Below are 12,646 nucleotides of genomic sequence, written 5' to 3' on the forward strand. Positions count from 1 at the left end.
GTACCCAAGGCTGAGTCCCTGTGTCCCCTCTAGCTCCACCAGCTTCATTTTCCCATGGAACCTGGCACAGCGCGGGGAGGGCCTTCTAGGGGAGATTTTGGTTTGGCTTCAAAACAACCAGAGAGCTTTAGACACCAAGTCCAGGGTAGTTTAATTATACTCTGTCTTTCCATATGGACTCAGTACCTTGTCTTTTGCTTTGAAAAATTGTCACAGCTAGAGCATGAAGTTAAAAATCGTCACTGTTGTTTAAAATGTAGTTTACACCTGTGGCTGGCCTGTCTGTGCCTCTGACTTGTGACCTGCACATGGAGTTGCTTCTTGAATAACACACTGAACAGTCAGCGACCTTCCCTTGACCACCACCCCCAACGCAGCGTCCCCGAGAGCCTGGGCTAGCATTCTGTGACTTCAGCAGGGCTGGAGTCCTGGTTGGGAATGAAAGCATCCATCTTGACCCCACTGCCCTTGGAACTGGAGCCCTGGTCCATCCCGAGGCTGAGCCCTACCTATTCAGCAGCTAAGCCTTTAAAAGCGTGCGAGCAGCTAGAACTTTGGCTTTTTATTTGGTCTCTGTCTTTATACCTAGGAATGAGAAAGTGAAAATGATAGTATGATTTCCAGTCATTGTGTATATCTGTTGCTTTTGGAGTCAGATGATTTAAAACAGCAACAACAGCAAAACAGAACCTGAGCTATGGTTTCTGCGAGGTTCTGTAGTTGAGGTTTCTGAAGGAATTGCGGTATTTGCTTGGGCACACCAAGATGCACCATCCTAAACTAGGAGTTGAGAGAATAATCAGATGCATGGCTTCTAACATGCAGAAAAGGGTCAGGAATTACCCGGGGAGGTAGGTTTCTTTCTTGTGTTCTCTTCTACATTGAGAAGAGTTTCTTTTGCTGTTTGATCAATGTGAGTTCAGATTCTGGCTCAGCCACTGACCCTAAGTGACCTTTTCCGTTTAAGTTCCTTATTCCTCATCTGTTAAGTACTTTCAGTCACAACCTTGTGAAGACTGAATGAGAGAATGCATAGTACCATCCCTCCTGTGTAATAAGTGTTAAACAGTAGTGACTGATACTGTTACTAGTTTTACAAGAAAGTCCACAGACTTTGAAGTCAGAGAGGTTTGGCTTTGAATTTCAGCTCTCTGGGTAAGTAGCTCATTCGCTGAGATCTTCAGTTTCTGTTTCTATAAAATGGGGATGTTATGAGTGTCAGAGGAGATAGAAAACATCTGGGGCCTGGTGTACAGTAGGCCCTTAGAAGGAGTTTGCCCCTGTTGTTTGGCAGCAAGCTGTAGCACGTGCTTTGCCCTGATCACGGTTTCTAGAAGGAAAAGCCTGCACTACATGTAGGAAAGACAGAATTAGGAATACTGAAATGCAGTTGTTCCAATTTTGTCCGACAAGGATGAAAATTCACCCTTGACGAATCATTTTGGGGAAAAGATCGGTGCTTAAGGAAACCATTTTTTAAGCTTCCCTTGCTTTACTAATGAAGCAATGATGTCTGGCAGAAAGGGTAGTTAAAATGCAAAGTGATGGACTGCGCCAGTGGTCACCTTTAAAGAGCTGTGATTTCCCTTACATGGAGTGCCGTCTCTGTCTAATGCTTTTTAAATTAAAGGGGTGACTGTGGGCAATCTCATAAAACAGCCAAATACCAGGATATGGAGAAAACGAGAGCATTAAGTAATCGTGCCCCGGTGTGCTCACAGAATGTAAAAATATTGACTCTGAACAAAATAAAACACCATTCCCGCTCTGGTTGTTGGCGACCCGAGAATCCCAGGATTGAGGGGTTAAGAGCAAGATGAGCATGCAGATTTGTAGCAACAGATGGAAGAAACCCAGGCAAGTTCCCCAGTGAAGGTTCAGACCTGCCCCGAGGTGTAGGAAGGAATCTTTCCTTGAGGCTTGCCTGTTCCCTGGTGGTGAACTTCCCATCTGCCTGGCAGTGCTAGCCATCCCCACAATAGAGCCAACCTGACTGTCCCTTTGTCGGGTCAGCCCTGCCCAGCCGACCTCTCCTAACTTGTCAGTTTCCAGCTGCTGGAAACCATCACCAGGGGCCACAGTCTGTGCCCGAGTGGTGCAAAGCTGCTGCCCACCATGCTTCAGCATTGGAGCCTTCCTTGCTCGTCGGCACTCAGGAAGCTCTTGAAATAAGGTGAACAGAGAAAACATTGCCAGGATCTCTCTACAGACTATTTTTCCCCCTGGTCCTCTGATTACTCACCCTAAGTGCCGCTATCTGTGTAAATAACCTTTTCTTCCCCGCCTCCCTGTCCCCTCTCTGCTCCCCCACTCCCATGCTCTCAGGCTCTCTCGAGTAATAAATAGCCAGGCTACTGCTCAGTGTGCACCAACACCTGGGAATAATCATGCAAAAATAACAGTGAGAGACTGCCGCGCGTCTGTTCTTGACATTAACTTTCCTCAGTTTGACAGGCTGCCACCACCAGCTGTTAGACTTATGGGTCTTTTTTTTTTTTTCTTCCACTGGAGATGGCTGCTTTCCTCTTTCAGGCTCTAGTATATTACATCAGTGTCCCGTCAGGGTAACAGAAAAGAGCTTTGACAAAGGAACCATCGCTAAAACTGGCCAGTTCTCCCTCCTGCTCTTTTATTCCAGTTATTGGTATCATTTGACTAATAATTCCCCACCGATTTTTAAATGGAAGATGGTAGGAATACTCTTTTAGGGTATGTCCCTCCCGAAAGGTACTTATAACTGCTAATCTTAGTAGCAAATCCTAGCATTTGGCTTCTAAAGGGCTAAACCACCTAGCATTTTCTTTTCAGTTCAGGTCTCAGGTATGTTTGTGATAATAATAATCATATTGACGATGGCAGTAGCATTTGTTTATTGAGGGCTATTCCATACCTTAGGAGAAGGCAATGGCAACCCACTCCAGTACTCTTGGCTGCAAATCCCATGGACGGAGGAGCCTGGTAGGCTGCAGTCCATGGGGTCGTGAAGAGTCGGACACAACTGAGCAATTTCACTTTTCACACCTTCACTTTTCACTTTCATGCATTGGAGAAGGAAATGGCAACCCACTCCGGTGTTCTTGCCTGGAGAATCCCAGGGACGGGGGAGCCTGGTGGGCTGCCGTCTCTGGGGTCACACAGAGTCGGCCACAACTGAAGCAACTTAGCAGCATTCCATCCCTGGTGCCCTGGGGTAACGTCGTTTTGCGTGATCTTGAGTAGTAGTCACCTTAGTAGTCAGGTGTTGTTTCCATTTTACAGATGAAGCTACTGAGTCCCAGAAAGATCAGGCAACTTGCCCAGGGTTCTGTTGCTAAAGGTTGACGTGGACTTCAGCTACAGAGGCTGATCTCTGCCCCGCACTGCCTTTACATGCTGGTTTTCACACTCAGGTCACCCTGGATAGCCCCTTACGTGAAGTGCTGCAGCGACACTTGCAATTTTGCTGGATTTGTATGACCATTTGATTATTGCTGCAGTCTTGCTCACTCTTTTGCTAGTGGCACCTGGCACAAAGCAGGTATGTTAGTAATTATTTATTGGGTGGACATGTGATCAATTTGAGGTGAATAAAAGGAAACTTTGAGGGGAGCATAGCACACAAAAAAAAGAGGTCCAGCAAGAGATGAGTGGAAGGAGATTCTGCAGAAGTGGAGGACTCATCAGGGCCTGCTGTAAAATGGGGCTGGATTAAGCCAGTGGACGACTGCCAGATGCCAGTGTATGAAAGGAGCAGTATTTCCTCAGGCTGAGCTTCTCAGGGTTAAGCCCTTTTTCTTATACTTTTAACATACTTTTTAACCGCACTTAACCATGCATTTGGAGAGGATTATAGATTTATGTTAAACATAGTAGGATATAAAAAGGAGCTTTGTAAGAGTGCATGCAGGGTTAGAGAACTGTAATATCAGACCAGGGACTTTTTTTTTTTTTTTTTCTTTTCCTAAGCCGTTGTTTACTGAGCTAAGCACTATGCCAAGCTTTCACTGGGCATGAGTTATCTCATTGAGTCCTCACTGCAACCCCGTGGATAATCATTATTCTTACTCCCATTTCTTAGATCCGGACACTGAGCCTTAGAATAGCCAGTCATTTGCTCAGAATCCCACACAAGCAAGTACCTCCAGGGTCAGGATTTGAACCAGAACAACCTGAGGTTTGTCACTACGCAAGTCCAAGTGTGCATTGCCTCCTTTCCAGACACTCTTGTAGGAACTGTTGCTGCTCTTAAAGAGCCCCGCTGGGTGAAGAAATTGTGTTTCAGTGTAGGAGTGAATGACCTGAGAAATCAGGGGACAGTGGAAGCTGACCTTTTGTATAAGGCAAAAACAACTTTTCAAAACCCTGCCTTGTGTGTCGCGTCACACGGCTGTGTATTAGACACCATGAAATACACAAGGACCGATTTCTATTTTGGAAGACCACGTCATGTCACACTGGGGGTGTTCACTAACACAAAGAAATAACCAAACTCTTAAGTTATTTCCCCCATCCCTCTTTTCCCTCCCAGTGTATGCTTAGCTCCTTTATAAAGGTCCTTCTTAGAGGATGCTGTTCTTCTGTGGTCACCTGGGCTGCCACTACAGATAAATTATTGCCCTTACACAGATACGGGCCCTGGCTTTCTCTAGAATGAGTAAGCTGGGTTAGATGACCTCCTAGCTAGAACATTCTGTGGTTGTCTCAAAAAGCTGGAAATGCAAACTCAGCGGCTTCTGCCTGGGCAGGTCACTGCAGGCTGAGGGAGCTCAGCCTTGTCAGTTGAGGCCACGAACAATGTGGGCCCAGCATAACGCATGATCCAATTATTATGTTACGAGAGAGAGGAAATTCAGACTTGTCCCTAATTTTTTGCATTGGCAAAAAAAGAAAGAAAATGTTTTTAAAACTGGCATACCTGCCAACAAAAACTCCTCTGAGAGTGGCTGTAATTCCCTACCACCTTTCCAGTTGGTAAGCTCTGGGAGAGGAGGGCCCTTGGTATACCTCATGGATGGTCTTTGTTTTCCACTCCAAATCCTGAAATCCCAAGGGAGAAAAGTTTGCTTTTCTACTCATAATGATAATCGAGACCTAAAGGAATGGGGGTTTGAGCTGCATTGAGGAAGCGAGTTCAGTGGAAAAACTTAAGAGAAATTCACCTGTGCAAGTCAAAGAGCTTAACCTATAAAACCATATAACCTGTTGAGTTTTCCTATCAAGTTTAAGAGTTTTAGACTGTTATTACATTGGGGGACTGTTTATGATTATTGTTCATATTTATAGGCAAACTTCTCTGAATCTTAGTTTTCTCATTTTAAAACAAGTGTGCACAGGGCTCCAGGGTCCCTTCTGTATATATCATCAGCTGAACTCTTTTCATTGCTTTTGAATTGTGTTAATGGAAATAAACAGTTAACTTGCCGGTAGGCCTAGGATACCATGGCCTCTCCCATCAAGCCATCTAGATTCTTTAGAAGCTTCATCTTTGGAATTACATAAATATCCCAAAGAGTATGTGAGTATGTATGTATCTCCATGCAAATATATTCATAAACAGAGTTATACCGAAATAGAGATTTAATCTAGAAATTCTGTTGTGATAGGATTCATCATCACTATTAGAAGGCAAGAAAATAAATTTTCCAGTTGAGGAACATGGGCCTCAGTGAGGTTAAATGACTCTCATAAGCCACAGGCTTACTTAGTGGGGAGGTGTGGCCAACGTCCTGTGGTCTGCTCCCCCCATCCCTACAGCTTCTTTTGTACATGTTTTCCCACGGCATCCTAAGCTTCACAATTAGAGAGTTGGTACTCTCCAAGACACCTCACCTCTTTTCTTTTATTCAGTCTTCTTGTTTATCTAACTGAAGCTGTATTTGTTCTTTTAGAATTAATGTATGCTGTCGATCCGGAGAAGGCAATGGCACCCCACTCCAGTACTCTTGCCTGGAAAATCCCATGGATGGAGGAGCCTGGAAGGCTGCAGTCCATGAGGTCGCTAAGAGTCGGACACGACACTGAGCGACTTCACTTTCACTTTTCACTTTCCTGCATTGGAGAAGGAAATGGCAACCCACTCCAGTGTTCTTGCCTTGAGAATCCCAGGGACAGGGGAGCCTGGTGGGCTTCCGTCTATGGGGTCGCACAGAGTTGGACACGAATGAAGTGACTTAGCAGCAGCATGCTGTCGATCAAGGATATGAAGACTATTTTGAGAATGTTCCATTTTGTTTTTTCAGTTTATATGTGTCGCACCAAATTACAGTCAATTTACAACTAACTATACAAATTAAGAGTTTGTTGGGAATCATGCAAGAAAATGTGCAGTCGCTGGTTTATAATTTTCTTTGGTCTTTTTTTTTTTTTTTCCTCTTTTAAATTCTAGAAAGTGACTTCAGTCTCATGCAGTCCTTTAGTTGTAATAAAGACTACAGGGCTGCACTGGCTTCCCCCACCTCCCTTAAATTTTCTTCCTCTGAACCCCTTTCTTCATTTGTCAGCTCAGTTTTAAAATAGAAACTATCAGTGTGAACTTTGATCCACATTAAGCTGCATTTACACAAAAGCATAAATCACCAGATCTGGGGCTTGGGGCTGTTAAATGCTTTCCTTTCTCGGGCTCTGTGATCAAGAATGAAGAACAATAAAAAGCATGGAGCAAAAGGAGTTTTATGGCAGCTTGGAGAGCAGGAAATTAACTTTCTTTAGCGTGCAGTTGGATGAAGGGCTGTTCTGTCGCATCTTGGATCACTCAGGCAAGTGAACGTCGCTGTATCATTTTAGTGAAATGCAAACTGTAGCAATAGTTCCTCCAGTCATATGAACAAGAAGCCCACACAGATGACTGCTTCAGCTGTTGGAGGAGGAGCACACTTCCTCATATGACTTCTCTTGAAAAACGCTCTGTGTGTGTGTGTGTGTTTTAAGAACAAAGACTATACACTATTATGTCTGTATCAAATGTTGATTTCTTAAAAATTTTAACTGAGAATATATGAACACACTAAGATGGAATTTTACCAGAAGAGCTTTCTCTCTGTCCTTTTTACACGTCCCCTGTGTCAGCCCAACTGAGAAGACATATAAACATCATCTCTTGTATGTCAGTGACGTCTCTGTGCAACCTGAGGACACAGGTGATCTGGAATCCTGTGCAGAGATGTTGTGCGTTTGGCTTTTTCGCCTGTGACAATCGGTCAGCAGGGCCAGAGCTATTCTGTAGCAGTCATAACAGTTGTTACAGTGGGTGGAAGGTGTGGATCAGTCTGTTGGTGACCTACCTACTTAGTACATACCTAGCTTTTGGTTTCATTAATGGCCTGACTCCCTCATTTTTTGTGGTAAAGGACACCTTTGCTGTTGTCCTCAGGATTGGGGTGCAAGGGAGCGGTTGCACCACAGGGTCTCGTTTTGGCTGACATTTCTCTTTTCTGAACATAGAGTTGCTGAGTCCCGATCAAACTCATCAGGGATCTTCACAAGTTGAAGCACTAAAGGACTTGTACATGGAGGAGCTCATATTCTGTTGAGCACATGCATTTATGGGTAGTTCTCCATTTCTATGAACGCTGTCAAACTTTGCAGTAGAACACTTAGTTAAAAGTTGATGCCTAATACATGCTAATAATATCCAGTTTCTGTGTTTCTGTGTGTGTAATCAAGTTTATGATTTTGTATGTTTGGCAGAGTAAATTAATCTGTTTTAGTAGTGATTGAATTCATTATGGTTTATAAAGTACTTTGAAAACAATTTTAATCTATCTCTTATGCTTAAATGTCCAGTGATGCCTATATGGATATTTATTGGAGTTTCTCCTTTGAAAAATGTTGTTATGTTGAAAATACAGTTTCATGACAAGTGGGAAATAGTCTTCATTTCTCAAAGCATATTTCCTGCACATCTCTTGAGGCTAAACATTGTCAATTGGTGAATTTGTAAGGACCCCAAAGGCCTGTCTGTAACCCAAGAAGCTAGAGCTCCAATGTTTACTTTGTGTATCGTGAAAAACGAAAATGCTTATTTCTCTTCTACTTTGTATTTTGGCACCATTAAAACACTCAAAGCATATTATAATTGCAAATAGAATTTGGAATGGTGATGTATTCTGGAAGTGATGTCAACAGATTGCATTGAAAAGAGCTGCAAGCACGCAGCACCACTGCAGTAAGCCTGTCTGTCTTTCAGGTTGACCCCCTGTTTACAGTACCAGCGCCTCCGCCGCCGATTGCCAGCAGTCTCACGCCTCAGCTCCTGCCCTCCTACTTTTCCCCATCTTCATCCAATATTGCAGCACCGGTTGAACAGCTTTTGGTTCGAACTCGTTCCGTGGGTGTCAATACGTGTGAAGTTGGAGTAGTGACAGAGCCAGAGTGTCTTGGGCCCTGTGAACCCGGAACCAGTGTGAATTTGGAAGGGATCGTGTGGCATGAAACAGAAGAAGGTAAATACAATTTATTTTGATCTATTCCCCCATGTCCTCTTCCCTGTGATGTCTCTGTGTCTACCTGTAATGGGAATTTGCTTTGTGGTATTCAGAGAGGAAAGAAAAGTGGTTTCTACGCGCTCTTGATTTTTGTTGAAATAAGAGCTATGTTTCTCTTTTTGTTCATGGCTGCTTTTACATTCATTCAGGAACAGTCTGGTGTCTATCTACGTGCTTCTCCACTTTAAGTGCTTTAACGTGGAAGGACTCTGAGAAGCAGGCTGAAGGTTACCGTTTCTCCTAGGAGGTATCATGAAAATTAGAATGGGCAATAGATCTCAAGTTCGTTTTGTTGTTGGTTTGCCAACTGATCTGTCTTGAGGTGGTTGTTTCTGTGTTGTTGAGGCTTATATTTACCTTCTGAGTTGAGCCAGTGTTCCTACATTTAGCAAGGGCCATTGCTGTGATTTGACGGTGGCCAGTTGTTGCTCAGAGTTAATGAAGCCAAGGTCCAAGGTGTAAGCTCCAGTTGAGTCAGTCAGTTCTTTTCTGTGGCTGGAGACGCAGCACCTTCCTGGTGCCCTAATTCAGCAGGCCGTCTGGCAAGTGCTGTCTATTAGTCATGAGACCCAAGGTGCAAGAGAAATAAATAGATTGGGTGAATCTCTCATTCCTATTGGAAATGCACATCAGATGTGTGTCATAACGGACAGTGGATCCAGACATGGTTGGCCACATCTCATAGTACAAGATCATCAAGTATAGCATGTTTCATATGGCCAGTGTCCTTGACAGAGCACAGTAGATAATTAATACAAACTAAATATGAAGGAGAGAGCTCCACTGCTGCATTTCGGAGTGCTTCCTGCCATGGGGAAGAAGCACGCTCCAGGGTACACCCGGGGACCAAAGGAAAGTGAAGAACAGAGGGGAAGCGTTTTTCCTCTGAGCTAGATTGGTCAAGAGTGAGGAGATGACCCTTATCAGTATCATTGTCTTTTAGGAGAGGAGTTCAGAGCAAGGATAAAGGTAACAAGAAGGACCTGAGATGCAAAATCAATAGATTCCTCTGTATCAAGGGGGAGAACTGGGGGCTGAAACTCAAAGGAGAAGAAATAAAATATGTGCTGAAGAGGCTGAATGGATGGGAAAGGACAATATATTGGGGGTGATTGTTGGGAAAGAAATGGTTGGGAGAAAATAGTTAAGAATGGTGACAAACTAGGGAATGAGAGTAAAAATGACTGAAAATCAGGCGACAGGTGTAAGCATAACTGCGAGAAGGCAAAAAATAGGCTGTTTCAAGACGGAAAAACAAAACTTCTAAGGAAAATCTTTGAATTCTACATACTATCTTGAATTTACTCTTCTTGTAGGATGGATTTCATCATTAGATAGAAAATTTGGTAGATAGCATCAGTAAGGAAAAATTAAGATTGAATTCTATAGGAAGCAGCCATGAGAAGAATGAAAGCAGCAGATGCGGAGAACTCTCTTATTTGCTCAAATAGACCTGACAGTTAACATTTACTCTTGGTTTTAGAAACGTGGGAGGTTTTGCGCCTTCTCCCTCTTAAACTGGAAAGCCACTTAAATCAGTACTGCACAACCACACCGGGAGGAAGGTGTCAGAGGAGCTGGAATTAAACCTCTGTCGTGTTGCTTGTCGTTCAGAACCCGCCCAGTGCAGGGGCTCCACGTGGGGAGCTGGCTTCTCCTTCATTGCCTCTGGGTTGTGCACGGTTCATCTTCCTTTAGATTTTTTTTCCTAGAGCAGAAGTGATGGATAAGGGCTTCAGACTGGTATCTCCATGAGAAAACGTAGAAAAGACTTCAAGACATTATGAAGATTAATTAGTGGAGGTGCTGATTTTCAGGTATAAAATGATTTAAAAAGAGTAAGGATTAATTTACATCAAGTTGAAAGTCAGATTGTCTTGTACTTGGATAACCAACTCTTTAGGGTGAAGCACTGCCTTCCATTTTCCTAGCTGTGACTTAGCGCCTGTCTGTTTATACTGCGTCATGATTCTATTTATTTCAGTGTGGGATAGGACAGGTTCCTGCAATGTGACCTTCCTGCATGGTAGATGCTGTAAAATTAAATTAAAAAATCCAGAAGGTTTTTGTGGTTCTAAAACAGCTCTAAGTTTAGGGTTTGGTTTTGTTTTGTTTTTTCTCACTTTGCTTAGGAGTCTGCTGATTTTTTTACTTTGAACCTTGGCCTTCAGTAAAAGATGGGCTTCCCTGGTGGCTCAGAGGGTAAAGCGGCTGCCTGCAATGCAGGAGAGCTGGGTTTGATCCCTGAGTCGGGAAGATCCCCTGGGGAAGGAAATGGCAACCCACACCAGTGCCTCCGGTGTTCTTGCCTGGAAGATCCCATGGACGGAGAAGCCTGGTGGCTACAGTCCATGGGGTAGCAAAGAGTCAGACACGACTGAGTGACTTCACTTTCACTTTAGTAAAAGATGGGATTATTTAGAAAAAAGAAGATCTGTGTTTGAAAATAATAGTATATGTGTTGATTGGAAATTCTGATGCTCTGGGCATACGTTTAAAGGGCTTTCATCATCATTATTATTTAGAAGTGATAGGAATAAAGCCTCCCCAGTTCCTTGCTGTTCTTTGAAAATCCGTCTCCTGAGTCCAGTGTGCCTTCCCTGATCCTCTGTGATCCCTGAATCCCCGTGGGTGACTTCCTTCAGATGGCAGAGTAGTGGAGTCTTCCACAGTTCCTCTGAATTGCCTCACATTTTCCAGGATTTGGAATGTGTGGATGTTTACTGTGATGACAAGGAGGAGATGGAGCTGTTAATAGAGTTATTCTTGCTGAATAAACGAAACTTCTGACCTCCATAGAACGTAACTTGCCTTAGTCGAGGCCTGGGTCATAAGATGTGTGTTTAATGTGTAACTATTTTCAAGAGCATTCCATTTGCACTTTTTTGGGGTTTTTTTTTTTTTTTTTTTTTGGTACAGTGTGTTTAAAACTCTTGTACCAATTTAAAAATTAAACCCACTTGACCATTAACTTTTCCCTTTGGGGAAAAACAAAGAGAGAAGCGGAACAAACACATTTGGAGCCAGTTATTTGACAGAGCTAAAAGAGATGGATTTGGGGAGAAGTGAAGGGAAAGTGAGCCTCGTTTTTTCTAGTACTAGGTTTCACTCACAAAGAGCTTCAGGCCGGGCACTTGTAAAACTGTCAGTTGCCTTTGACTAATGCTCTAGATTGAGTTGAATAAAATCTCTTCCTTGGTGTTTTCATTTTGAAGATATTGTATCACTGATAGTGCTTTTCACAAACCCAATTTATGTGCATTCACCCATGTGTGAAGTTTGTATGTGCTTGTTCTAAGATCCTAGACATTTTAAAAGGCCCCATTTGCAGTCTTTGGGGGAATATCAAGTGTTCCTGTGATTTCATTGGAAGATGGTAGGAGCAGCAGAGCTGAAATATGACGTCCCCACTAGGTACCTTATGGTTTCTTATGCTTGGAATTCTTCATTTGAGGAGGGTTCTTTTAATCATAGATTTTCCCGCTTGTGTTACTGCCAAAAACTCTACTCAGGAATAAAGTGTTAGGAGAGGAGTTCCCTCTGGAAATAATTAGTGGGTTTCAGATCATGCTTAATAGGAGAGAAAAATTATTACTGCATTTGGATGTATAGTTACTCTACTCTGATCTTTCTTCTTTAAGGTGAATGCATAGGAGCAATGACGTATTGTACAAAATCACTCGCAGATGTTAGGAAGAATTTCCTTAGCATTTCATTCCTGACATTTGGGACACACATGCCCATGTATAGTTATTTGTTTGAAAATTTGCTCTTTTTGGCGGGGGGAGGGCAAAGAAAACATGGTGTGTACAGCATTTTGTATAAGTACTTGTGTGTTGAGGTTGGTTTTTTTAGATTTCGAGACTGTATTTTCTTTTTGATTCTTATAGAATCCTGTTTCTTATTGTTTTTTTTTTCCCCTCTCTGAGAACATACTTGGTTCAGCTGGATCCACTGTTCATTGTTATGACTGTCGTTTACCGTGGCTCTGCCATTCTGTCCTGAAGAAAAGGAAGTGAGAGAAAGCAAACTGGTTATTTGTCAGTGAAGGCCTTTTAAACATCTGTAGGTTGTAGATGAGTGGTTCTCAACTTTGTGCCTGTGAATCACCTGGAGAGCTTTTAAACCACACTGATGCCCTGGTGTCTCCTTAGTCTGGGCTGGCAATTTGGTGACCTGCCACT

At 43.1% G+C, this 12,646-nt stretch overlaps 1 protein-coding gene across 10 annotated transcripts in view; it reads left to right on the forward strand.

Moving 5' to 3' along the window:
* ZNF608 (zinc finger protein 608) overlaps positions 1 to 12,646 on the forward strand; it is a 130,613-nt gene that overhangs the window by 44,779 nt on the left and 73,188 nt on the right. For 9 of the 10 annotated variants that reach the window (XR_015167023.1, XR_015167024.1, XM_086410567.1 and 6 more), the window contains one exon: positions 8,165 to 8,420. The exons of the other annotated variant lie outside the window; for it this stretch is intronic. Coding sequence is in view for 5 of the 9 variants with exons in the window: in XM_086410567.1 (XP_086266693.1) it covers positions 8,165 to 8,420 (256 nt within the window). In the remaining 4 variants the exon portion in view is untranslated. The remainder of the gene's footprint in view (positions 1 to 8,164; positions 8,421 to 12,646) is intronic. 10 annotated transcript variants of the gene reach the window in all.

This window comes from Bos grunniens, chromosome 7, assembly GCF_055505025.1.
Source record: "Bos grunniens cultivar Pamir isolate PY7600 chromosome 7, Bosgru_T2T1.0, whole genome shotgun sequence".
Lineage (NCBI taxonomy): Eukaryota > Metazoa > Chordata > Mammalia > Artiodactyla > Bovidae > Bos > Bos grunniens.